General features: G+C 34.2%; 2 protein-coding genes and 2 long non-coding RNA genes across 4 annotated transcripts; all 4 read right to left on the bottom strand.

Annotated features, from left to right (window-relative positions):
- Positions 1–1,608: 1,608 nt before the first annotated feature.
- On the bottom strand, positions 1,609–2,377 carry LOC133805063 (uncharacterized). The gene is made up of 3 exons (XR_009878818.1): positions 2,240–2,377; positions 1,945–2,172; positions 1,609–1,790 (listed from the first exon to the last, which is right to left on the bottom strand). It is a non-coding gene; the product is annotated as an uncharacterized LOC133805063 (long non-coding RNA).
- An 813-nt stretch (positions 2,378–3,190) lies between these two features.
- LOC133806701 (uncharacterized) lies at positions 3,191–6,773 on the bottom strand. Its single transcript, XM_062244793.1, has 3 exons — positions 4,246–6,773; positions 4,070–4,163; positions 3,191–3,985 (listed from the first exon to the last, which is right to left on the bottom strand). The coding sequence occupies exons 1-3, from the start codon at positions 6,771–6,773 to the stop codon at positions 3,191–3,193; spliced, it is 3,417 nt and encodes a 1,138-aa protein (XP_062100777.1).
- Positions 6,774–7,770: 997 nt separating this feature from the next.
- On the bottom strand, positions 7,771–9,954 carry LOC133805062 (uncharacterized). Its single transcript, XR_009878817.1, has 3 exons — positions 9,823–9,954; positions 9,484–9,557; positions 7,771–7,869 (listed from the first exon to the last, which is right to left on the bottom strand). It is a non-coding gene; the product is annotated as an uncharacterized LOC133805062 (long non-coding RNA).
- Positions 9,955–17,135: 7,181 nt separating this feature from the next.
- On the bottom strand, positions 17,136–17,871 carry LOC133806699 (uncharacterized). Its single transcript, XM_062244792.1, has 3 exons — positions 17,485–17,871; positions 17,303–17,371; positions 17,136–17,207 (listed from the first exon to the last, which is right to left on the bottom strand). The coding sequence occupies exons 1-3, from the start codon at positions 17,869–17,871 to the stop codon at positions 17,136–17,138; spliced, it is 528 nt and encodes a 175-aa protein (XP_062100776.1).
- Positions 17,872–24,590: the final 6,719 nt, after the last annotated feature.

Here is a 24,590-nt window from a genome sequence, read left to right as displayed (position 1 = left end):
ATTATGTCACTATAAATACTGTTATCCCTAAAATAAGAAATGAATGACATGGCAGGCATTAATTACACGTGGCTGACACCTGGCAGAATCTGTGTTCGGTTATCGACCAGGAAGACATCCAGTATCATGCGATCGGTTTCTTCATACAACCAGCCTGGTCGTACGCACATTATACGCGGAGGAAATCTTAGGCGGTTATGATGGAATCCGAAATTATCTCCCATAATTTCCTGAGTATCCGATTATTTAGGAAAGAATATCTGTAGCAAATCAATGTAAATCTTCCCTGAGCTTATAAATAGAAGGAGAGGGCTCAGGGAAGAGGATGGGATCTTTTTCTTTTGAACAAAAGTGGTCATTTGAGATTAGAGAGAGATTACACTAGAATAATTATATTTTTTTCTTCAGAGGTTAGTGAAACTCATTGAACCCGAGTTCTTTGATCACCCATTTGGATCTTATTTCAATAACAATTCAAGTGGACGTACACTACAAGAAAAACCACTTTTAGGGGCCACAATATTAGGGGCGGCATATTTTCGCCCCTAATATTACACTACAAGAAAATGGGGTCTTTACCTACCAATTATAAGTGTAGGTAAAACTAGCATAATGGTGGGTAATATGGTTTACCTACCAATATTGAATTGGTAGAGATTGGTAGGTAAAAGTTAGTGGGGAAAGAGTCTTTACCTACACTTATTAACACTGGTAGGTAAAAGAATCAGTGGACCCCACTAAGTTGTAAATCAATTGATGAGTCATCAGATGACGTGTTTGATGACGTGGCATCCTGCATGGCATCCTACGTGGCATCATATGTGGCATCCTACGTGGCATCATGCGTGGCATCCTATGTGGCATCATTTTATTAGCCCACATAGCATTATTTTATTGGTTTGTTACACAATTTATATTTTGTTCAAATTTAATGGTTATGTGTAGGTAAAAGATAATAACAGTTATTTGTAAATGTTCTATATTAGAAATAAATTAGAAAAAAACCATTCAATAATAAAATATTTAATGCTAAAATTCTTTATAATGTTCAATACTAAAATAAGTTATAAAGTTATCATTTTAAGGTTACCCCTACCAAAATAAAAAAAACTTCATAAAGTTCATTCCTTAGCAAAATTAATGTAAATAAACTAAGAATCATCTTGTGACTCCCGAACTGAAATAGATGGCGACTCTCTTAAATTTGCATCTGAAGCTTGGTCTGTTGGAGGTGGTGGAGGCGGTGCCATCAAATTGTTATGACGAAGTATATCCACAACTACACTAAGTTTTTCGCTAGTAGCATTAAGGCGGGAAGTTGTATCATTAAGTCGTTCAAGTAACTCTTCATAAGTTGGTTGATTACCCACAATATTTTCACGATGTGAAGTAGAAGTTGTGACACTAGGAGACCGCCCCCACCCTCGCAAGTATACCGAATCACGTCCAAGTACACGCTCCATAATCTCTTTATCAGACAGTTCTTCTGGAGGATGTTGACCCCTTAACTCCATCATTTTATCCTAATATTATATTTAATTAATTATTAGTAAAAAATATAATAAATATAATAAATAAAAATTTAAATTACTTACATATAATGGCCCAAGCTCTATTCCAGTCCATCCTTTCTCAGCATCATAATGCTTTAGACGCCATGTCTCAATTTGACCGGTAGGAGAAGTTAACACCATTCCACGTCGAATGTGATGTCGTGGTGTGGAGACTGAACCATTTTTCGACTCCCATTTCCTCTTTGATCGATTGGTAGTATTCTTTAATGCTCTTTCCTAAAGAAATAAATCCAAATAAAATTTATTAGAAAAAATTTTACACAACATTTTCTTTTGAACAACACAATGTCTATTTATTACAAACTTTATTGAACAATTTAACACTAAAATCTGTAAATCAAAGACAAAACAAAATACTAAAAAATGTAACCTTAAATTCAGGAGAACACCAACGATCACACAAAATCATCCAATCTTCTTGATGTTCTTCTTTTAAGTTTGGATGACGTTTGCTCTTGGCCATCTCAAGATCATTTTCTCCTCCAATTTCTTTGAAATATAAGTGCGGCTTGTACTTATGACCCTTTCAAGCTTTTCTCATTTGCTCATCAATGCATTTTTTAGTTGTCTCATCATTCAAGTTGATGTCAAAATGTTCCTATAACATAAAACAATATTAATTATAAATATTACAAATATAAATGCAATATTGTGAAATGACTTACCAAAAGATAGTGTCGCAATGGAGCTCTCACATCTTCTGGGACCATTCTCCACTCTTTATAATGAAATGTACCATGATTCCGAATAATGAATCCAATCTCATTATTAAATTTCTCAGCATTAGTACAAATTGGTTGACGGCACTCCACATTAAAAGTCATTGACAACTTTCCAGTTGATGATGCCTTAGCTATAGTTGTAGTTGTCAAGCCGCGAGTAACTCCACGTGGCTTAAAGGAAGATGTTTGTCCTATAATACAATATAATCTTAATTGAAATAAATAGAAATTTAAAGAAATGAACATGAAAGACATTAAATTTACCTAATGGAACTTGGGAAGATTGATTATCATCTTCGGTATCAAAATGGGTCGTCACATTGACTTGTTCACCCTGTACAGTAGGGTGTGTGGAGCCTTGAGGGTGTTCTCTCTCTACATTAGATTGTGCGGTGGTTCTAGGTCGTTGACTGAGTACCGTAGATCGAGTGGTGCGACAAACTTGTTGATTCTCTAAACTCGACCGAGTAGTGCGAATAACTTGTGTAGGGGGAGCAGGAGTATCAATGACTGGTTCAACTTGTTGATTCTCTATTCTCGACCGAGTAGTGCGAACAACTTGTGAAGGTGGAGCAGGATGATCAATGACTGGTTCAACTTGTTGACTTTGAGCAGTAGATCGAGTGGTGCGACGACCAGGTGCCATGACTAAAATTCTGTGAAATAAAACAAAGAAAATGATTAGTAAATAAATATTTACAAATATTAAGAAACTAACTATGAATTAAGAATCTGGATATCTTGTTTCATCTCAGATTTTGCAAACCTTAGTTTCTGTACTTGTATTTCTGTTTGTGTACAGGGTGCTTGGCTAGTTGGCTAGTTGGGGAAGAACATTTGTAGACAAATTTCACGAGGCACTAACTGATCAATGACAAGATGAGTAACTATGAATTAAGAATCTGCATCATCATCACATTCTGATTCTGTATAACTTTTTGTGTCATCACTTGAGAGAAATGTTTCATTATTAGAGAATATATTTTCTTCATCAAAATCTTCATCTAAGTCACTATCCTTGTCAAAATTTTGATTTTGGTTTAAAAGTAAATCAACAACAAGTTGGTCTGAAAGAGTTACAGAAGGAACATCTAATCGAACTAAAGACGAACTTTCAATGAAATCCTCAGTTGGTTGAAAATGTGGCAATTGAAATGATTCTTCTTCTTGAAACACATCATTATTTACTGTCTCTTCCATAATTTCAGGAATGTCACAAATAGATCGATGATTTACTTTTTGAACAATCCGCCAATTTGAACCACGCTTCATATCAAGCAAATAGAAAACTTGTTGTGCTTGAGTTGCCAAGATAAATGGTTCATTAGAATACCAATCAGTAGATGTATTGATGGAAGTCAAATTATGATCCACAACAATTGATCTACCTTTTGGATTAGAGTTATACCACTTGCAACGAAATAAGAACACCTTCCGATCTAAAACGAATGACAACTGCAAAATCTCAATCAAGACACTATAGTATAGGATATTAATATTGTCATGATCACCTTCAGTGCAAATTCCAGAACACTGTGTCTTAAGAGTATTGTCACGCTCTTTACATCGAAATCGAACACCATTTACAATACAACTTTGGTAGGTGTTGTACCGTTCAAGTGGACCTTGAGATAAAGAGTACAAATCATCATTGGCAAGAGGTGATTTTTGAACTCGCATTTGAGACACCTGTAGTATGAAAGAATTTGAATTATGATGAATGATGTCACAACTTAAGAATTTAGTAAGAAACCATTAAAGATAATCTCTTACTTTATTCTTAAACCAAGAAGGAAATTGTTCTTTGTGCTCTAAGGCAACTTCTGAATCTGAAAGACCTTTTTCTTCCAACAATTTTATATGATCACTACATTCAAATTCATTTCTATGAATAAGTAAATGATATTTTGTTGAGATAATTTAGAAGAATAAAAGAAATTGTTACTTACTCGATAAAATGTTGGATATCATCTACATAATTGTTCAATATATACCATTGAACGACTTGTCTCCAATTTTGAAGCAATTTGATAGTAGATGCCCCTAATGGACGAACATTGGAGTTGAAAACATCTAAGTTATGATTTGGAGAAGGTATATCCCAATTACGCTCGGGTCTTGTGAATCTTGTCTCTATGTTAGAAACATATCTTGACAAGAAAGTTACAGCTTCATCTACAACAAAAGCTTCTGCTATTGAACCATCAGGCCGAGACATGTTTCTCACATATTTCTTGTACAAACCCATATGGCGCTCTGTCCCAAACATCCATCTCGAAGCAACTGGACCACCTAATAACACTTGATCGGGTAGGTGAACACAAAGATGAACCATTATGGTAAAAAATGATGGGGGAAATATCTTTTCCAACTTGCACAAAATTATTACAATTCCATCTCTCAATTCTTCTATGTCAGAGATTTGTAATGTTTTTGCACAAATTTTTTGAAAGAATTGGCAGAGTTCAATCAAAGTACCACGAATGTTTTCTGTCAGAAAAGGAAGTAATGCAGCCGGTAATATCTTATGAAGTAAAACATGACAATCATGAGTTTTCATTCCTCCTAGTTTGTCATTATCTGTTACACATCGACTAATATTCGAAGCATATCCATCCGGTAATCTAACACTTTGAATGAATTTACAAAAATCTTTGCATTCTTCTCTCGTCAAAGTGTAACTAGCATAAGGTTTTTCAAGCTTGTTATTAGATAGGTCCTTCTTTAGCCAAAGCTCTTCACGAATATTAAGATTTTGTAAATCCTTACGAGCTTTTAAAGTGTCTTTCGATTTGCCTTCAATGTCTAAAAGTGTTCCAATAATGTTATCACATACATTTTTCTCTATATACATCACATCAAGATTGTGACGCAGCAAGAGCTTTGACCAGTATGGCAATTCAAACAAAACACTTCTTTTACACCAATTCAGCTCTTTCTCTCCACGCTTACGTTTTCTAGAAGAATTACTTGGTGCTTTACCAGGGGTATGAATAGGAATTTCATCCAATTGCTTTAAAATGTCGTCACCAGTAAAAGTTCTAGGAGGGCCACGTAATTCAGTAGATCCATCATATTCTTTACTTTTTCTCCAAGCATGGTTTCTTTTCAAATAACATCGATGTCCCATAAAACATTGTTTGTCAGTTATTCTTCTAGATCTTGTATCTTCAAGACAAACATGACATGCTAATTTACCAGCAGTGCTCCACCCAGACAAGTATGCATAAGCAGGAAAATCACTAATTGTCCACAAGACTGCAGCTCGAAGTTTAAACATGCATTGACCATACAAATCATATGCATTGACTCCATCCCATAACTCTTTAAGCTCTTCAATTAATGGCATCAAGAACACATCATAATCTTTTCCAGGAGATTTAGGGCCTGGAATTAACAAAGACATGAGATAGTTTGTTCCATTAGGAGAAGCCCAAGGTGGCATATTGTACGGAATTAATATCACTGGCCACAAACTATAGGTTGATGTCATATTAGAGAAAGGGTTAAACCCTTCTGACGCCAACCCCAGTCGTACACTCCTAGGATCAGCTGCAAAGTCAGGATACACATTGTCGAAATGCTTCCAAGCATCCCTATCAGCAGGATGACGTAAAATCCCGGCTTCATTTTTCCGTACCTCTTTATGCCATCGCATATCTTTAGAAGTGTGCTTCGAACTAAACATTCTCTTAAGTCGTGCCTTGATTGGGAACCATCTAAGTCGTTTATGTGGGATTTGATTTCGTACATAACGACTAGACTTGCATACAGGACATGACACTGCATTTGCATTCTCACCATAAAACAATGCACAATCGTATTGACAAACATCAATTTGCTCATAGCCTAAGCCCACCTCACAAAGAAGCTTCCTCGTCTGGTAATAATTCCCTGGGCACTGATTACCCTCGGGCAATATCTCTCTCAAACACTCCAAAAGACTGTCAAATGATTTATCTGTCCATTTGTTAAGCACTTTGAGATTCATCAACTTCACCGTTGCGCTTAAGACAGAGAAACCTTTACAATTATTGTACAAAGGCTTATGAAGTGACTCAAACAATGCATCATACTTGTCATCCACATTAAGTGGAGATTCATCATTGAAGTCACTAGTTGGACCAATGTCAAAATACTTACTACCAATAGCATCATGAAGACCTGCCGCCAAATCATCACTCTGATCCGAATCTTCGACATTATCCTCGGTATCAAATAATCCATCATCTTCTACTTCCTCTACTTGCTCACCATGGTGATACCACCTTGTGTAAGTACTAAGAAATCCATGAGTGATCAAGTGCAACTTTATCACATGCATGTATTGTGATTTCTTATTCACGCATCGACAACAAGGGCATAGAACCATCCCATTGGAGTCCATGGAGTGTCTTGCAACACTAATGAATTCATTCATTCCAGCAGCATATTCTGTTGAAAGTTTATTTGGTATATTTATCCAATGACGATCCATGAACCAACAAAATGGGGTCCCTTGTTGTAGTTGGTAGAGCTGATGATGAACCCAAATTCTAGAAAGAACACAGAGGAGAACAAGAGCAAGAAAAAGAATAAGAAAGGATGGTAAATATTAAAGATTTTTCTCTTTCGTAGATTATTATAAATGAATTAGGAAAATAAGAAAGAAGAGAGAGTGGGAGATTGATTTGGGGGAAGTGAAATGAAAATGGAGAGGCTAAAAAGGATGAGGAAAACAATGAAAATTGTTATGGTTCAGCTACTTGGGGCAGCTAAACTGAGAATCATGGAAGTTGCTGCTAGACAAGCACCTCTCATGGACATTGCATTTTTTGGGGAGGTTCAATTTAGTAACATGGGATTTGATCTATCACAAGGATTCATGAATGCATCTTTATTATTAATTCTTTCTTTTTAAAAAAAAAAAAAACAATATTGAATTAAAAGAACTATTGTCGTTATATAGAAACATATAAATATATGTATGTATATATATGTGGTGCACATATTTTTTTACATATTCAAAGGTTACTACTACTGCCCAGAAGGAGGCTTTAAAGATTCTTTCCACCCCAGTAAACAAGGGGCTTTAATTTTTCCACATGAATTATTAATATTTCACAAAGCAAGTAAACCATAACAGTTTGTCTCTGAACTCTAAACTAAGTACCAATAGAAAAATGACAGTAAGCTTATTAAATAGTGTTAATTTACTGATTTTTTATTTTATTATTTTGTAGTATCTTCCAAAGAAACTACACTTTTAATCAATCTTAGTACATAAACAACAAAGGGAAAGCCACTAACAACAAGTCATAAACAAAGTACCAAAGACAAAATACAAAAGAAATAGCATAGACAAATTCAAATGCATAAACAACCAATCACAAAAACTATAAACAAAGCACCAAAAAGTGCCTCAGGACAATGATTCATCATCAAACTTTTAGATTAGTAAGGATTTGATATCACTATAAATCATAAAAATGTTACCTCAAGGCTTCCAAGGCTAAATTCCAAAAGTGTTAAAGCCGCCAAGCCTAATTCAAAAATCACAGAGCCACCCAGACCAAGCCCAAAACCTCAAAGCACTACAAGAAATTCATATTACAATTAAATTCTGATTGAAAATAATGATCAACAATAAAAACAACAAGAATTCAATCATGCTCATATTTACACATTCAAAATCAATCAAAACTAAAATAAAATCAGATCTGAAAGTTATACAAAAATTTTAGAAAACATAACTTGCAAACAAACATAACTCAAAAACCCCAAAATCCTTACATCCCATAAAGCATAAAAATGTAATTCTAGCTAAAAAGAAATTAAAAAACAATGAGAGAAAAGAAATCAGAAGAAAATTTACTTATTATGAACGAAACTAGAATATGTCTTCACTTACAAATTTAGAAAAAGTAACAAAATAGCTGTTTTAAAATATATATAATTTAATAATTAAAAAATCAATTAGCAAAAGTGCTGGTTTACTAGCTTGATATTTATAAAAGAACTGAATGAAAATTCAGCAAAGATATTAATTCACAAATACTTTAGACTCAGAACTATTCCATACAGTAATTTTTGAGCAATGTTGGAATTTTTGCAAATAACATTAATTCTAGCTATACAAGTAATATAGTATCTCAATTCACAAATACTTTAGACTCAGAACTATTCCATACAGTAAGGCTTTCTTCTTCATCATTGACTATAATCTCATTCCCAAAATATCAGATTTTGGTTTGGCTAAACTTTATGATGATAAACAAACTCATATAAGTACTCATGTTGCTGGAACAATTGGTTATCTTGCACCAGAATATGCCATGCGTGGTCACCTTACAGAGAAAACTGATATCTTTGCCTTTGGAGTTGTGGCTCTAGAGCTTGTTAGTGGCAGGCCAAATTCTGACTCTACCTTAGATGAAGAAAGAATGTACCTACTTGAATGGGCTTGGAATTGGCATGAACAAGGCTGCGAAATTGAGCTGCCAGATTCAGAACTATCAGAATTTGATGAGGAAGAAGTGAAAAGAATCATTGGAGTAGCTCTATTATGCACTCAAACCTCACCAACATTGCGTCCATCTATGTCAGGAGTGGTGGCAATGATCTCATGAGACATTAACATCGTTAGTACATTGGTCCTGTGATATTCCACAGATCAAATCAACACCCTGATGATCATGAGAGGCCTTAGAGCCAAAAGGATCATGCCTATGATCTCCAAGCACCGAAGACGTGTTTAGTAACATGGAAGGAGATATATTATCTGGAGGGGCTGAAAAGAGGAAGCTAGCTGGGGAATATTGATCTCCACAGCTTGAAATGTTAATATTGGAGTTATGATAGGCTTTGTAAGAAGCAAAGTCAACGGGAGGGTAAGTCAAACTTGTGCTACTAGTATTGGTAGAGGAGTTTTGTATGTCATTTCTATTAGTACTAGTACAACAAAACTGGATCGGTGAACTAGTTTTTGTCACTAGTGACATATTATTATTGCTCGTCAGATCTGAACTAAACTGAGTAGTACAGCTTGGTTGATCTGGTAAGTGAGAAACCCAAGACTGAGAGAGAGCTATCAACACGATGATTTATCTTCAATTCGTTTTTTTTCTTCACATAACATAAATAAGCAATAAAATCCCATGTGTTATTTGGACTATACTGCTAAAAAAGATTAAAAAAAAAATACTCACTGCAATATACAAATTGGTTGAGATCAAGAGTCACCCGGCCCTGCTTAGCAGTATCAAATGAATCAAACATATTACTGCAACAAGCAAAACAACAGCAGAAAATGAGTAAGCCTCCGTTATGAGCTTATGACCATTTTGAACTGGTGTAGATGATAAATTATACGTGTTCAAGAGTTTCACTTGAAGCCAAACGCCTTTATATGATTAAGAGTGTGGAACAAAATATGTATACAATGCTGAGAGACATATCGATTGTGTGTATAAAATTCATTCTAAGCACATAAAACTTTTGTTCTTTATTCCGAGAAAAAACTTGTATTTCTGTCGAGAGAAACTTACCGAGCTGACTGCAAAAATATACAAAGAGATATGAAATCATCTAATCTGAATCTTCCATTCTTCTTTTGATCAAAACTCTGCACAAATTATAAAAGAATAAGCTATGACAGCCATAAACTTATTATGTATAAACATCATTAGAAAATCCCAAGTAAATCTATAATTTTTCACAGCCTAGTGGAGTGAGTGAGTGAGTGTATTAAGCTTCAAGAAATCAAATACAGAAAAGTTATTTCTAAATATACTAAAAAAAACAAATCAGGACATTTCAGTTACCGTGTCTGTGTGTGATCGAGATGAGAGTCGTCCTGCGTTGGAGAGAGAGACGGTGCTTGGTCACTTCGATCTAATCTGGTGAGAGCTTCAGTATTTCACAATATGTGAGAATAGAACGAAAGCAGTGAACGGAACGGAAGGGAAGCAGTGAATGGAACGGAACGGAAGCTGTGTAAGAACAGGGAATGGAAACAGTGATTTGATCTAGAAGGGTGCGTGCGGAACGGAAGGGAAACAGTGAACGGAACGGAATGAAAGCAGGAACGGAAGGGAAGCAGGAACGGAACGGAACGGAAGCTATGTAAGAACAAGGAATGGAAACAGTGATCTGGTGCGTGAAAGGGTTATAATATATCATATATATATATACATATATAGCATATAATATATTTGTTAATTTGATAAAAAAAAAAAAAGGCAAGATGGCAGACACATCAGCTTACAGATCATCAATATTATCACACATATGCTTACACATAAGCATTTATAAAAATAAAAAATAAAAAATAAGCAAAAATTGGAGGAAAAATTGAGCGGGAATTGTAAAATTTTTCCCTAAAAAATAAATGTGGGCAAAGTCTCCATATTAGTAGGTAATATTGGTAGGAAATAACATTTCTGAATTAATATACTAATGACAAATAATTACTTACCAATATTATTTACCAATAAATATTGGTAGGCAAAACATTACTTTCCTTACCAATATATATTGGTAGGTAAAATATTGGTAGGTAAAGATCAGATTTCTTGTAGTGTTATGGAAGGTTATTAGGGGCGACAAAATGCAATATTATGGGCGACACGTCGCCCCTGATAGTGAGATATTTTACGTGAAATTTGGGCGCAATTTTAAAATTGGTGAAAAGTATTGTCGCCCCTAATATGGTAATATCAGGGGCGACACGTTGTAAGTCGCCCCTAATATTATGGAACATTATTAGGGGCGACATGTCGCCCCTGATAATCAGATATTTTGCCCAAAATTAAGAGGGAAATTTTGGCGGTGCGTTTTAATTGTGAAAAGTATTAGGGGCGACACGTCGCCCCTAATAATGGGACCCGTCGCCCCTAATAATTTTATATACTCATCTTTCTCCCTGCCCCTCACCAGATCTGTAACAAAACAAAAAAAATGAAAACATACACAGTCTTCCCTCTCTCTTCCCCTGACCTCTCTCTCACTCCTTCTCTCTTCCCCCGATCTCTCCCTCACTCCCTCACTCTTCCCTCTCTCTACCTCTCCGTCTCCTCGATCTCGGCTCTGTCTCCCTCTCTCTCTCGACTCCGTTCCCTCTCTCTCTCTAGGCTTCGTTCCCTCTCTCTCTCTCGGCTCCATCTTCTTCTCCATCGGCACCGCCTGAGAGCCGCCTCCACCACCGCCTCACGGAGCTGCTGCGAGACCACCGCCACACGGAGCCGCCTCCACCACCGCCTCACAGTGCCGTCTCCACCACATCTGTAAGTATATATATATGTATATATATATATAAATTAGTTTATTTATTTATGTATTATATATATAATGTGCCAGTGTGTGTATAATATATTTATAGTTTTTTTATTTATTTATGTGTTTATTTTATAAATATATATAATGTGTGTCATGGTGTGTGTATGTATATTTATAGTTCATTTATTTATTTATATTATTTTTGATAACTATGTATATTATGTTTGTGTAGAAATTGAAGGAGTATCTTTTGGAAAATTTGTGATTAGGATATCTCTAATTTTGTGGCATCAAGGTATTTATAAATTTTATAATTTTTCTTAATTATTTTAATTAATATGTGAATTTGTGTAAAAAGTATTATGTTTTTAGTGTTGTTAATATGTAAGTAAGAAAATAAATAAATAAATAATTATAATTTAATAATAATGTGTGTAGAAAATAATGTGTGTTGACTGTTTTAAATATATTTGTAGAAAAATATATATTGTGAATATGTGTAGAAAAATGTATAATATATTGTCAATGTTCTGAAAATTTTCTGAATGTCAATTGCAGGCTTTTAAATTTTTGAGATAGCATAGAATATAGTCGTTATGCTGCTGAAATTTTGGTAGAGTTGCGAGAATTAAATAATACAATTTTTTTTTGAATAATTTGAATTAACAAAAAAACATAATTTAATTTAATATTACCAAGTTTAATATTTTTAAAATATATTAAAAAACTATATAAATAATGTAATTTAGTATTAACAAATTTAATATTTTTAAAATTTAGATAAATAATTTAATTGAATATTAACAAATTTAATAATTACAAAATAAATTATATTTTTTAATAAATAATTTTAAAAAATTAAAAAAATTATAATTTAATTTAATATTAACAAATTTAATAATTTAAATATAAATTAAAATTTAGATAAATAATTTTAAAATAAAATAAATAATTATATTTTTATTTAATATTAACAAATTAAATAATTTAAAAATAAATTAAAAATTAGATAAATAATTTAACAATAAAATTAAAATTTAGATAAATAATATTAACAAATTTAATAATTTAAAAATAAATTAAATTTGTAGATAAATAATTTAAAAATAAGTTTGATATTTAAAAAAATAACTAATTATGAAATAATTACCTATAAGTAATTTTATAAGACATCGTAAAACAGCTAGTGTTAAAAAATATTTCATTTTTTGTTGCTTTTCTTTGGTGATAAAATTTGATCACCAAAGATAGGATAGAAGTTTTTTATATTATCACCTAGTGATAATTTTTTCACCAAAGTTGTTTTAGTTAGTTTAATTTTGTTGATAAAAAATATATTTATATTTGAAATATTAGAATTATTAGTGTTAATATGTGTTTAGGTTTAGGTAATATTAGTGTTATTAATATTTATTGAAATGAAATATTGAGAGATTGGGAGATATTTAGAGAGAGATTGAGATGAGAGATTGAGGAAGGAAATGGAGAGGATGCGACTGTAGGAGTATGGGGCTGTCTAGAGGGGAGATGAAAATAAGATGTAGGTTTAGGTTAAATAAAAATATTAATTCGCCCCACTCTTATCAGGGGCGACATTGTATTAAATGATATGCACTCATTTAAATAAAACGTTCTTTATTTCCTTTTTGTACATACTTTTGTTTCCTATAATATTTCAAAGCTACTTTTTTCCTTCTAATGTCTGAGGTTGACTTTAGTTATAATATCATAACTACTACATGTTGATTTGTATGGCATTTGAGAATGAAAATATAGTCATAATTTAAAATAATTAATAATATAACACGAGAAACGTAGAATATGATACGAGATAGACTACATATCATATTCATTTTTATTCAATAATATTACATTATAGGACTGATCTTATTACAATTAACGTTACACATAACGATTATTAGAGTAAAAACTAACATGCATTACAGGTTCAAATACTACTACCAAAAAGTATTGGGCCAAAGGTGTGGACATGAGCGAGGAGTGGGCCGCAAATTGAAGGGGTCGAGGTCTGTGGCCGATTCCACCGTCGTCGCAGCCGCCGTATCCCTACATGTATGGAGCTCGATCGTCCACATTACCTCTCCAATATCCTTGGTCGATGCTGCCACCACAGCAACCGCAACCGCAACAAGAAGACAATTGGGAGGACGAGGCAACTGATTCAGGAGATTAGGTTTATTTTATTATTAATTATTGTTAAATTATATGAACAATATAAATATTTGTTATCTTAATGTATTAAGAATATGGATAATTATTATCTTAATAAACTAATTTGAATATTTAATATAATATTTTTATTTTTAATATTTTATTTTCAATTATTTAAATTCAAATTAATAATTTAGATTAATAATTAATTAAAATTTTATTTAATTATTTAATTTTATTATTTTTTATAAATAAAATATTTTTAGGGGCGACTAGTGACATATCCGGGGCGCCATATCGACTAATATTTATGCCACGTGTAAACATTTGGGGCGACATCTCATGGTATTAGGGGCGACTAGTGACATATCAGGGGCGACACATCAACAAAAATTATGCAAAATGTTCAAATTTTTGGGGCGATATTTCAACTTTTAGGGGCGACCCATTGAGTCGCCCCTAATGTACCATATTAGACACATTTTATCAAGGGCGACAGAGCTGGGGCGACATGTCGCCCCTGATATGTATCAGGGGCGACTTTTAGGGTTATTAGGGGCGACATGTGTCGCCCCTAAAACCAATTTTTGTTGTAGTGGTAGGTTATTACCATATCTTGGTGCCGAACCACTATAAAATCTTGTGTCTTTAGTATTTTCGTCATCACATTCTTTTAAATATTTTCATTCACGTCAAGCGTATTTTGACTCTGTGTCAGTTGGCCAAAATCTAGGTCAACAAATACGATTAGCTATATGCTCGGGATTTAATATAAATTTATATTAAACAAATATTCATGAAAATAAATCATGTGAACAAAGTGATTGAGCAAGTCAAAAAAATGATTTTTATTTTTTTATTCATAATAAATGAGATTACAAAAAAATTGAATTTTAATTAGGGCATAAAACCCCAATAGTTTGGCCTCGATTTGCCAGCCATGATGAGAAGAGAGCCTCACCACCACAACCACGAGCACCAAAACCCAGTAGGGTTAGTCACTAATCATCACCGATGGGTGGTAGTACATCCGTCGTCGCCACCGTGCACAGTGGTGCTCCGGCCAGGAGCATTCCAAGGGCTTTGGAAGCTTATTTCGAGCTCCAAACGTCACCATTTAGATCGTATAGTTCTCTAGAATGATTGGGTATAATTTCTAATTATAAGTATTAGTTTATTTTAGTTAAATTATATATGGTTTAGCAAAATTATTATGAGATTAGGATGTTAAATTTGGCATTTTGATCTGTTTGGGTTGTTGTTTTGTCCTATTTGATTGTATTGATTCCTGAGACTTTGTATATGTGTTCATCGCAGGGTTAAATTTTTTGGGATTTAATGTTTACAGTTGTTATGCTGCCAGATTTATAGAAAATTTATGGACATGAGTATATAAATATATATTTGATTGGTTTTTATGGACACTAATTCAAATATATTAATTATTGATTTGTTAAAATTATGTTAAATTGTAACTGATTAATATAATTTATTTTAAAGATTTTTTTATTATTGATAATAATATTATTTAGGTTAGTATTTTACTCATTGTTTTGTGGTTTTGAATTTATTTTGGGGGGTTTTGATTGAGAAATCTTCTTTGCTGCCCTGGATTGAGTAACTCCTTGATATTTATGGTTGTTTCATATTCTGAATGTCTTTGATTACAATTTATAGCTTTAAATTAGTTTTGATAGGATCAACAATGGTGACGGGTGAATCTGATTTGCAATTTCTTGTTGAATATCTCTTTTATAATCAAAGTGAACCAACTTTGTCAACTAATCTTGAAAAATGAAACAATTTTGTCAAAGTTTCTTTTTCTTGATGAGCCATGTCATGTTTAGAACAAAAGTCAATTTCAAAATAAAGTTATAGCTGTAATGTTTTATTTGTTTCAAAATAAAGTTATAGAGAAGTTTTTTTTTTTTTTTTTTTTGCACAGGCGTCGTGGGATGATAGTTCACAACATTATGTTATCTCATGTACCATATGACACGACAATTGCTTAAAATTGTTGTCTCATGTTACCACAATTGCTCATAAACTGTTATATTATGCTCTGCAAGAGATGACATTTGCACAACAACTTCGTCCCCTGTGGTACATTTGAATTGTCATCTCCTGCTAGTACATGACACTACACTGCATGATACAACAGTATCAAAACTGTTGTATAAACGTTCTTATTACCACAGTTTAACTACCTCAATTTTTTAGTAGTGCACTCAACCAAATAAAATAATTATGATTAATTTTAATGTTCATTCCATAATTAAACCAAATATCATATTATTATTATCATTCTCATTACTATTTTTATTTAATTCTATTACTATTCTCTTTACCATTCTATTCCATTCCACCGAATTAAACACTACCTTAGGTATCATTTGGTTGGAGGGAATGAAAATTGAGGAATAGAAATGGAATGGAATAAAAATAATATGAATAAAAAAAATTGATAAGAAAAATATTAAATTTTTTTCAATCTTGTATTGGAATAGTCTTTTCTCATATTTTCAAACGAAATATTTATTCCACAAAAAATGGTGAAAAAACCCTTCCAATACTCTAAAATACAAAACAAATTAATGGAATGAAAATTGATTAATTGATTCATTTCTATTCCATTCCATTCCATTCCATTCCATTCTTTGTCACTTGTTCTAACTAATTCTAAGTTTTACTATTTACTGGTGTATTATTATTATTTTTTTGTGGGGCTAAAATGGTGTAATTACGGTTGTATTAGCTGTTCTGCTCTTCTTGAGCTTTTCTCTTGTATTTTTCAACTCTATAAATAAAGCTGTCAATAGAAGTTTTTGCTTAACTTTTGGCAAACTTCAGAGAGGTTTCCATAGTTTCTTGCCATTGTGAGTTCATTCATTTATCTCTACATTTGAATTGAATTTATTATATTTCTTAAAAATAAAAATAAATATAAAAAAGCGACGAAACAATTTTAATCAAAGTTTATTACATATATATAGATAAAAAAAGTACGCTATCGTAATATGAATGAATTTGTCAAGTGGATTTTGTCACACTCATAGTTAACAAACAACTAAAAACAAGTATTAATTTAGTTTCCTAGACAGAAACAATAAAGAGATTAATAATAATAATAAAAAGCTAGAGAATGAAAAGCTTACATTTTAAACACACAAATACATCACGTACGTACTCTTTTTACATTATTTATATACTAATGAAGCAGAGTATGAATCTTGATTTGTTTAGTCTTTCTGAGAAAACTTGGTAAAGCCAAAGCCCGTAGAACCCCCAAAAGAGAAAAAACTCAACCACACCCTTATCTTCTTTGTTACAACACACTTGCATATATATATATATATATATATATATATATATCTAAGGCAAAGTCTTATTTCTTCTTACTTTCTTTCATTTCTCAAAATGGTGCTGTGAAGGTTCTATACAGACTCGTACTCATTTTTGGGCATTCAAGAACCGTGCTCTGAATCTGCAACATAATATATATAATGATAAAAAAATCTAAACAATTTGAGAGACCCAAGTGAGAATAAATATATATAACAAATGTTATTGTGTTCTCACCTGTTTTTCGAGCAGTTTTTTCTCTTCCTTTAGCCGGTACTGTTGAAGTTCCAAGTCCTTTTTATAAGCCTGCAAAAAACAAAACTAGGGTTAGGATATATATATATATATCGAACCCTTTAACGTAAAGGCTAATAAAGATTTTAGTTATAAATAACAAGATGATAAAAAAGAAGGGTTGCCTCTTTTCTGGCTCTGTCCCGAGCAGATGCCAATCTACTCTTAATCAACTTCTTCATACGTTGCTCATCGGATTGTGGCTTTGGTTCAGTGACCTTTTTCTTTTTCTGAACAAGGGAAGTCGAAGAACTCGAACCGCTCTGCTGAGCCGGGTTTGACAAAACCGGAGGATGAGCTCCAGTTTCGACGAAAGGGCAGAGAGAAATGGCATGGCTAAACGACAGTGAATCTATTGTCGTTGGTGATGAATTAATGTTGAAATGGGATGAAATAGTAATGGAGTGGAAATCTTGGAGAGTAGTAGCGGGGAAGGGTGTTGCGATGGAGAAGTCATAGTCTGGGAGGCAGGACAGGTCGATGTCATCCCACACAGCTTGGTCTTCTTCCATGGATTTTTTTTTTTCTCTGGTGGGAGAAGAGTGAGTGAGAAAGTGATTTGATGATGTTAATGTTTGATGGTGTTTCCACCTGGGATGGTAACATGTTTGGATATATATAATAATGAAAGAAAATATTAGTATATTATAGAGGAAAAGCGAAAATCCTAACAAAATACAAAAATTATATGATAAATCTCGAAATCCTACTTTAGGGGTGTAATTTTTTTGGCAGGTTCGCTTTAAATTGGGAAATAGTATGTGGCATGCATGCTTGTTTCACTTTTATATACGTGTCAAACTGTCTGTTTGAATCCTAATTTGAACACAATAAATTTTCCAAACAAATTTAATAACATATTGAAGATTTACAATAATTACAATATACATCATCACATAAAAAAATAATTATAACTTATCAATCTCATTAAAACAAAAAATGCCCATCCATAGATTTTCCCATAATATATCCCCATGAAAATAAAATGAATAATTAGCATTTTCCCTCGAACTTTTACATTATTAAATCGTGCCCTCTAAAATATACGGGCTGTTAAAATTTATCCATAAACTATTAATAGTCTTTCTATAGCTTTCGTTCTATTTTGTCGTTTAAGCGATGACATGGCATAAGAAATTAACATTTTTGTTCCCCTAAACTTTGATCATGATCAAATCGTGTCCCCTTTAAAAAAATATTAAAAATTAAAAATATATATTTAATTAATTCTTAAGCAATTAATTCAAACCTAAAAAAATAAAAAATCATGAAGGATTAAGAAAATAAAAAATACTAAAATTTTAAAATTAATTAACAAATCATTTATTTTCTATTTAAAAATTCATCTAAATATTATAATTATATTAAGTATTCAATTTTATATAATTCAAATTTTAAAAATAAAAAATATATAAATGTTGACTCGGTTTTTTGTCAACTTCAAATGTAAAGAGTATTAGTCTCAACAAGAATCATATACAAATAATGATCACAAGTACAATAATTTTACGTAGTTCAATGGTTAAAATTTCACCTAGTCCACGATCCAATATTATTTATGAGTTTTCTTAGAAAGAATAATATGATATTATTTCTCCATAGTTTAGGCACATCAAGCATTACTCTCCTAAATGGGCATCAATTATTTATAGGCTGACCAATTATTGACGCGGTTTTTCATCAACATAGAATTATTAATAAAATAAGAATAGTTTTAGGCTTATAACTGTAACGCCCCAACCCCAGGGACCGTTACGGTGTGCCTTGTAAACAGTGCTTAACTCGCTAACCGAGTCATTTGGCCAAAATCGTGAACTAAGCATGATTAGCGGTTTAGGGATTAAACATTTTGGATAAGATGTAACGTTTCACTAGAACGTTTAATATATACATTGAGATCCCGAAAATAAAGTTTCAGAGTTTATTACAGAAAATATTTACAACAGGCCGTTTTAAGCGGCAAAACATGGTTCAACCGTAGTTCCACTTTAAACCTCGGCCGTGGTGGACGAGCAGCTGCATATGTACACGTCATCACCTAAGCTCTCCAACTCAAGGATGGTCCAGCTTCCTCTTGCCTTTACCTGCATCACGTAGCACCCGTGAGCCAAAGCCCAGCAAGAAAACACAATAAAGCATGATATAATATCAACAACGATCATAATAACCATTCAGGACTATCAGTCCAAGCAATATAGGTGACAATAGCCAAAAGTCACAATAATGAGCATCGCTCCCTCTAGCCATGTGATGTTAGGGTCACCATGGCTTAACTGATAAGTGATTCCTTCTTAAGTTTGATTAGGATAGGTGCAAGGTGATTAGTCACCAACATAACCTTCCTCACGACTCTAGAGTCGAAACTATGGACAATGTCCCTTAGCCATGTGACAAACGGTCACCGGGGTCATATACCTTGGCTATAAACATCTGGTCATAGACCAGGCAAGCGCTTATAATTTCTTCAACCCTAGGGTCGGTCTAGCATTAATGCCATAGAGCCATTCAATGCGTGATTCTCGACTTTAGAGTCGGTCCCTGACTAGTCAGTGTCATTCACCAGTAAGACATGCCACCAATCATATATCACATGTTCCATATCCATAAACGAGGCATTTAGCATGCTTACTAAAAATGTATTAGTGCTATTAGGGCCATGCATAAACATAGAGACTCAAGCTCTGAACAATATCATACTCAGTATATAAAGCAAGTCCCAATCACATGTTTCTCATTCATCATATGCAATATATCCAGCAATCCAACATGCACCAATAACAGCCATGCATGTCACGTTTAATAGTCAACCAACGTGCATCAAGAATAGCCATGCATGTAACGACCCAAATTCGCTAATAAGGTTTAAGGACCTTGATTAGTGTGCCAGGAGGGCATGATGGGATTTATGTGTGACTTTAATGAGTAAAATGCATGGTTATGATTTAAAGTATGTTATATGACTATTTGACTATTTTAGATGCATGATTATATGTATTAGTATGCATGTAGGCCCTGATTGTGTTAGAAGGGCATAATTGTAATTTTGGCCATTTTGGGCATAACTGTATCGTTATGTGATTTGTACCACGTGAGTGTGGTGATATTATTGTGATGCACGTGCCAAGACGGTCCTAGAGAGCAAGTTAACTTAAAAGTCACAACGGGATTTTATATCCGGCTCGGGAGGAGCCTAGGGGTACTTTGGGAATTTTATGGTTAGGTAGAGAATTAGCGGTTAATGGTTATTGGTGATTGAGTAACCTGGGTAACCATTAGTTACTGCTGAGAGAACAAGTTTAGGTGAAAGAAATGGTAGAATTGCAATATAGGAGAATGACTAGTGTGCCCTTGAGGTTTAGTTAGCAAAGGGTTTTGATGAAGGGGCAGAATGGTCATTTGGCATGAGTTTAGGTAACTTTCAGCTGGGTACTCGGTTTAGACACTTAGGCATTTTATGGGTTTTGTTGAAAATTGAGAGAAGAAAAGCTTGAGGGAAATCTAGGGCAAGAAGAAGAAGAAGAAGAAGAAGAAGAAGAGTGGAAGGAGCTGAAGTGGGAATTTAGGAGGAGAATCAAAGAAGCTTTAAGGTTGAATTCCCCACTTGAGGTAAGGATTTTATGTAAATTTAAGGCTTGTTTCTGTTTTGGTTTAAGAAATTGAAGCATGGTTTAAGTTTTGAGCTATGGGTTTAAATTTTCTAAAGTTGAAATCAAAGGTGTGGATTTTTGGGTGTGATTGTGTTTTTGATCTTGATACTAGTGTTTATGGGTTGTTAGATGGTTCATTTGAAGTTTTAAATTGATCTTGGGGTTTAGGAAATTGTTTGGGATGATTTGGAGGGGTTTTAGCTAGGAAAAAATGCAAGAGAAAACCCAGAAATCTGGGTTCGCGAAGGAGTGCCGCGGCCCTGTTCTTGGGCGTTGCGGCGCGAGGTTGCATCAGGATTTGGGGCTAGCCGCTGGGCGCCGCGGCCCTTGAGGGGAGTGACGCGGCCCTAGGCCATTTTGACAGGCAAAATTTTGGGTTTTTAGGGCTTTTGCCCGGGGACTTGGGGGTTGGTTCCAATGTATTGTTTTAAGGAATTAGAGGTCCCGAGAGTGCGGGATTGGTCCCGGGAAGTGGTTTTGGGTTGGTTAGTATTAAAAAGTGTTTTATGTGTGTTGTGACTAGGATTTCGGAGAGGCTCGTGCTAGAGGACCGTGCTTGTGGCCGTGGTGCATCGGAAAGCTCGGGATACAGGTAAGAAAACTGTAGCACCTGTAGGACAGGGCATGGACCCATAGTGTTAATGCAGGGCACGACCCTAAATTGTATTACATGTTATGGTATAGTTTTGATTGAATTGTTATATGTTGAATGTTATTTGAATCGTACTATATGTGATTATAGTAGAGAGAACGGCAAAGGTGCCGAGAATGGCAGCGAGGCCGGAAGTAACACTTAGCACGTGGGATGCATATAGTCAGGGTGGGACCCCAATGGATACATGGGATATCCTTACGGTGAGGACCGAGATACCAGACCTGGGTAATGCTTCTGGAACGGCATGGTCGTGTTTGTTTAGTCTGATGGACTACTTGGTTATCTGTGGATTATCTGATGGGTTGATTATATATTATGCATATGTTATGTGCTGTTTGAGTTTTCTTGCTGGGCTTCGGCTCACGGGTGCTCTGTGTTACAGGTAAGGCAAAGATAAAGTCAACCAGCCATGAGTATGGAGAGCATGAAGCGGCGCGTACATGTTTGGCCAGCCCGACTGCTTTGGTTGGGGGTGTTTACGAAAAATGGCTGTAATAATCTGTGATTTTAATAACTTATCAACTGTAAACTTATTTTAAGTTGTAAATAGTTTTCAAACCTTATTTTGGGATCCCAGATGTTATATACTTGAAGTTTTCAGTAAAGTAGAGCATTTTCAAAAGATTACAGCCTTAACTTTTGCTTAGTCACACTTTGGTTTTAAAAACCTCGGTAACGAGTTCTTTGCACTAAGTTTCTTTTAAAAACTCACTTGGTAACGACTCTAAGGGAGTAGGGCGTTACAATGCATGTCATACATAATAATCAACCGACATGCATCAATAATAACCATGCATGTCACATATACACAGGGTGCAATTTTCTTACCTCAAAGTCGAGCTAGAACGATTAAAAGAACGACCCTTGAGAACGATCAACTTTTAGTCCTTTAGCGGTTACCTAGCCATAACCAAAATATAAGATACCATCAATAAAAATGGTCAACATAAGTTTCCAAACCAATATCTAGCCTCCGGGACATCAATCCCCACTTAACCGGGTAGTAGGATTAACCCCGAGGCCTATGGTAAGCATCCCTAAGCTAAAAACATAATTTTGGTAAAATCTGCCTTGATGGGCCGCGGCTCACCACAGCCATGCCGCAGCTCATCACCCTGACAGAGGCATTTCTGCCTCAAAAGCCGCCTTAGGCCACGACACACAAAAGCCAGGCCGCGGCTCATTACCCAGATCAGCCAAAAATCAGCAACGCACCAGCTCGACCTCCCCTGCGTAATCCCCTAAAACCAAGCCTTCAAACCAGCTCCAAACCTTCTCCAAACACACAATTAAACCTCTAAACATCACCCATAACTCCCCCTCATCAAAACCCAAACCAAACATCAAACTAACTCCCATTAATTCCACTTAACCACCAAGAATTCACAAGCTGAAATCTTAAACTAAAACAGAATATAAACCAGAAACTAATGGTTGAAACTTACCTTAAATCTGAGTTTGAACCCCCTTCAATGGCTGAACCAAACTCCTAAGCTTCCACCTTTAATTTCCCAGCTTAACTCCTCAATTGGGCTCTCAAAAATCCAAAGGAAAAAGTGAAGGAAACCTTGTACGGGAGAGAAAGGGAGAAGGAAGAAGATAGGCTCTGTTTTTTATTATGTTTTCTACAGCCTACTAAACCTCATGTATATCCAAGCCAAATGACCTAAATGCCCCTAGGTCATTTAAAGGCTTCTAAGCACTCCCAAGGGTAAAATCGTCCTTTTCAACCTGTACCGTTAATCATAATTAACGCTCTCCAATTCCTGCTATTCTCAATATTCTCAAATACCATTAAATCATATCCCGTTACCCTAAAATCCCCGGTAATGCTATAATCATTTAATTCACCCCGAGACTCACCCCGAGCCCCGAACTTAAACCCGTTATGACTAGACCGAACACTTACATCTCATGATTGTCTCATGTCGATTAGCTCGAAACAATCCACCTTATAATGTGGCTATATTAATTAATCACAACCATGCACCCAAAATATACAATTACGCCCATAGTGGCCAAATTACCAAAATACCCTTATAATAACAAGTACTCCCATATGCATGCATTCACCATCATATAATAATATAATTCACGTAAACATACATATAATTATTAAATACTATAATAAATCAATTATGGCCCTCCCGGCCTCCTAATCAAGGTCCTAAACCTTATTAGGAAATTTGGGGCATTACAATAACAAACCGCAAATTAAATGAAAAAAGATACACACCACAATTTTTACATGGTTCAATGGTTAAATCCATGCATCTAGTCCATAAGTCGCTTTTATTTATGAATATTCTTCCAGAGTTTTGGTATGCCAAAAATTACCGTCCATTTCCCTGTTCATTCTTGAGATGAACATGTTTGGGTAATACATAAATTTTGGTAACTACCCATAATTACAATATATTCTCTTACTTTATAATTAATTACACTTAATATATGAAATTAGATCCTTTCCTTTTTGAGAAGTAAGTCCCGGATCATTAGAGATCTACTTGCTTGTCTTTCTCATACTCAATTCTTTGCGAGCTGAAATCACATCATGATGACTCGAATAGATTTACCACACCATCCAAACTAACCTTACATAAAGAGATATCAAAACAACCATATAACTTCCATTGCAACACCTCGCTTTGGACTGAGTTGGACTAACTTAGTTTGTATTTGACCTTAACCAAAGAATCCTGATTGCCCTTATCATAAGATAAATTCGTTTAACCAATTTATCTATTATCCTTTTGTATCTCGAACTAGATATGTCAACTTGTATTTGTCGAGTACAACTCCAATGTAAGGGTTTACCAAAAAGATTCATCGGGTAACTTCCCCTTTTTACATGATAAGTACAATAAATTACATTATTTGTTGATATTTGATAGCTTATATGATTAGACAATATATTTCTAAATACAAA

This window comes from Humulus lupulus, chromosome X (genome assembly GCF_963169125.1).
Source record: "Humulus lupulus chromosome X, drHumLupu1.1, whole genome shotgun sequence".
Lineage (NCBI taxonomy): Eukaryota > Viridiplantae > Streptophyta > Magnoliopsida > Rosales > Cannabaceae > Humulus > Humulus lupulus.
Note: the sequence above shows the minus strand (reverse complement) of the source record. Positions and strands in the feature narration are given on the sequence as shown.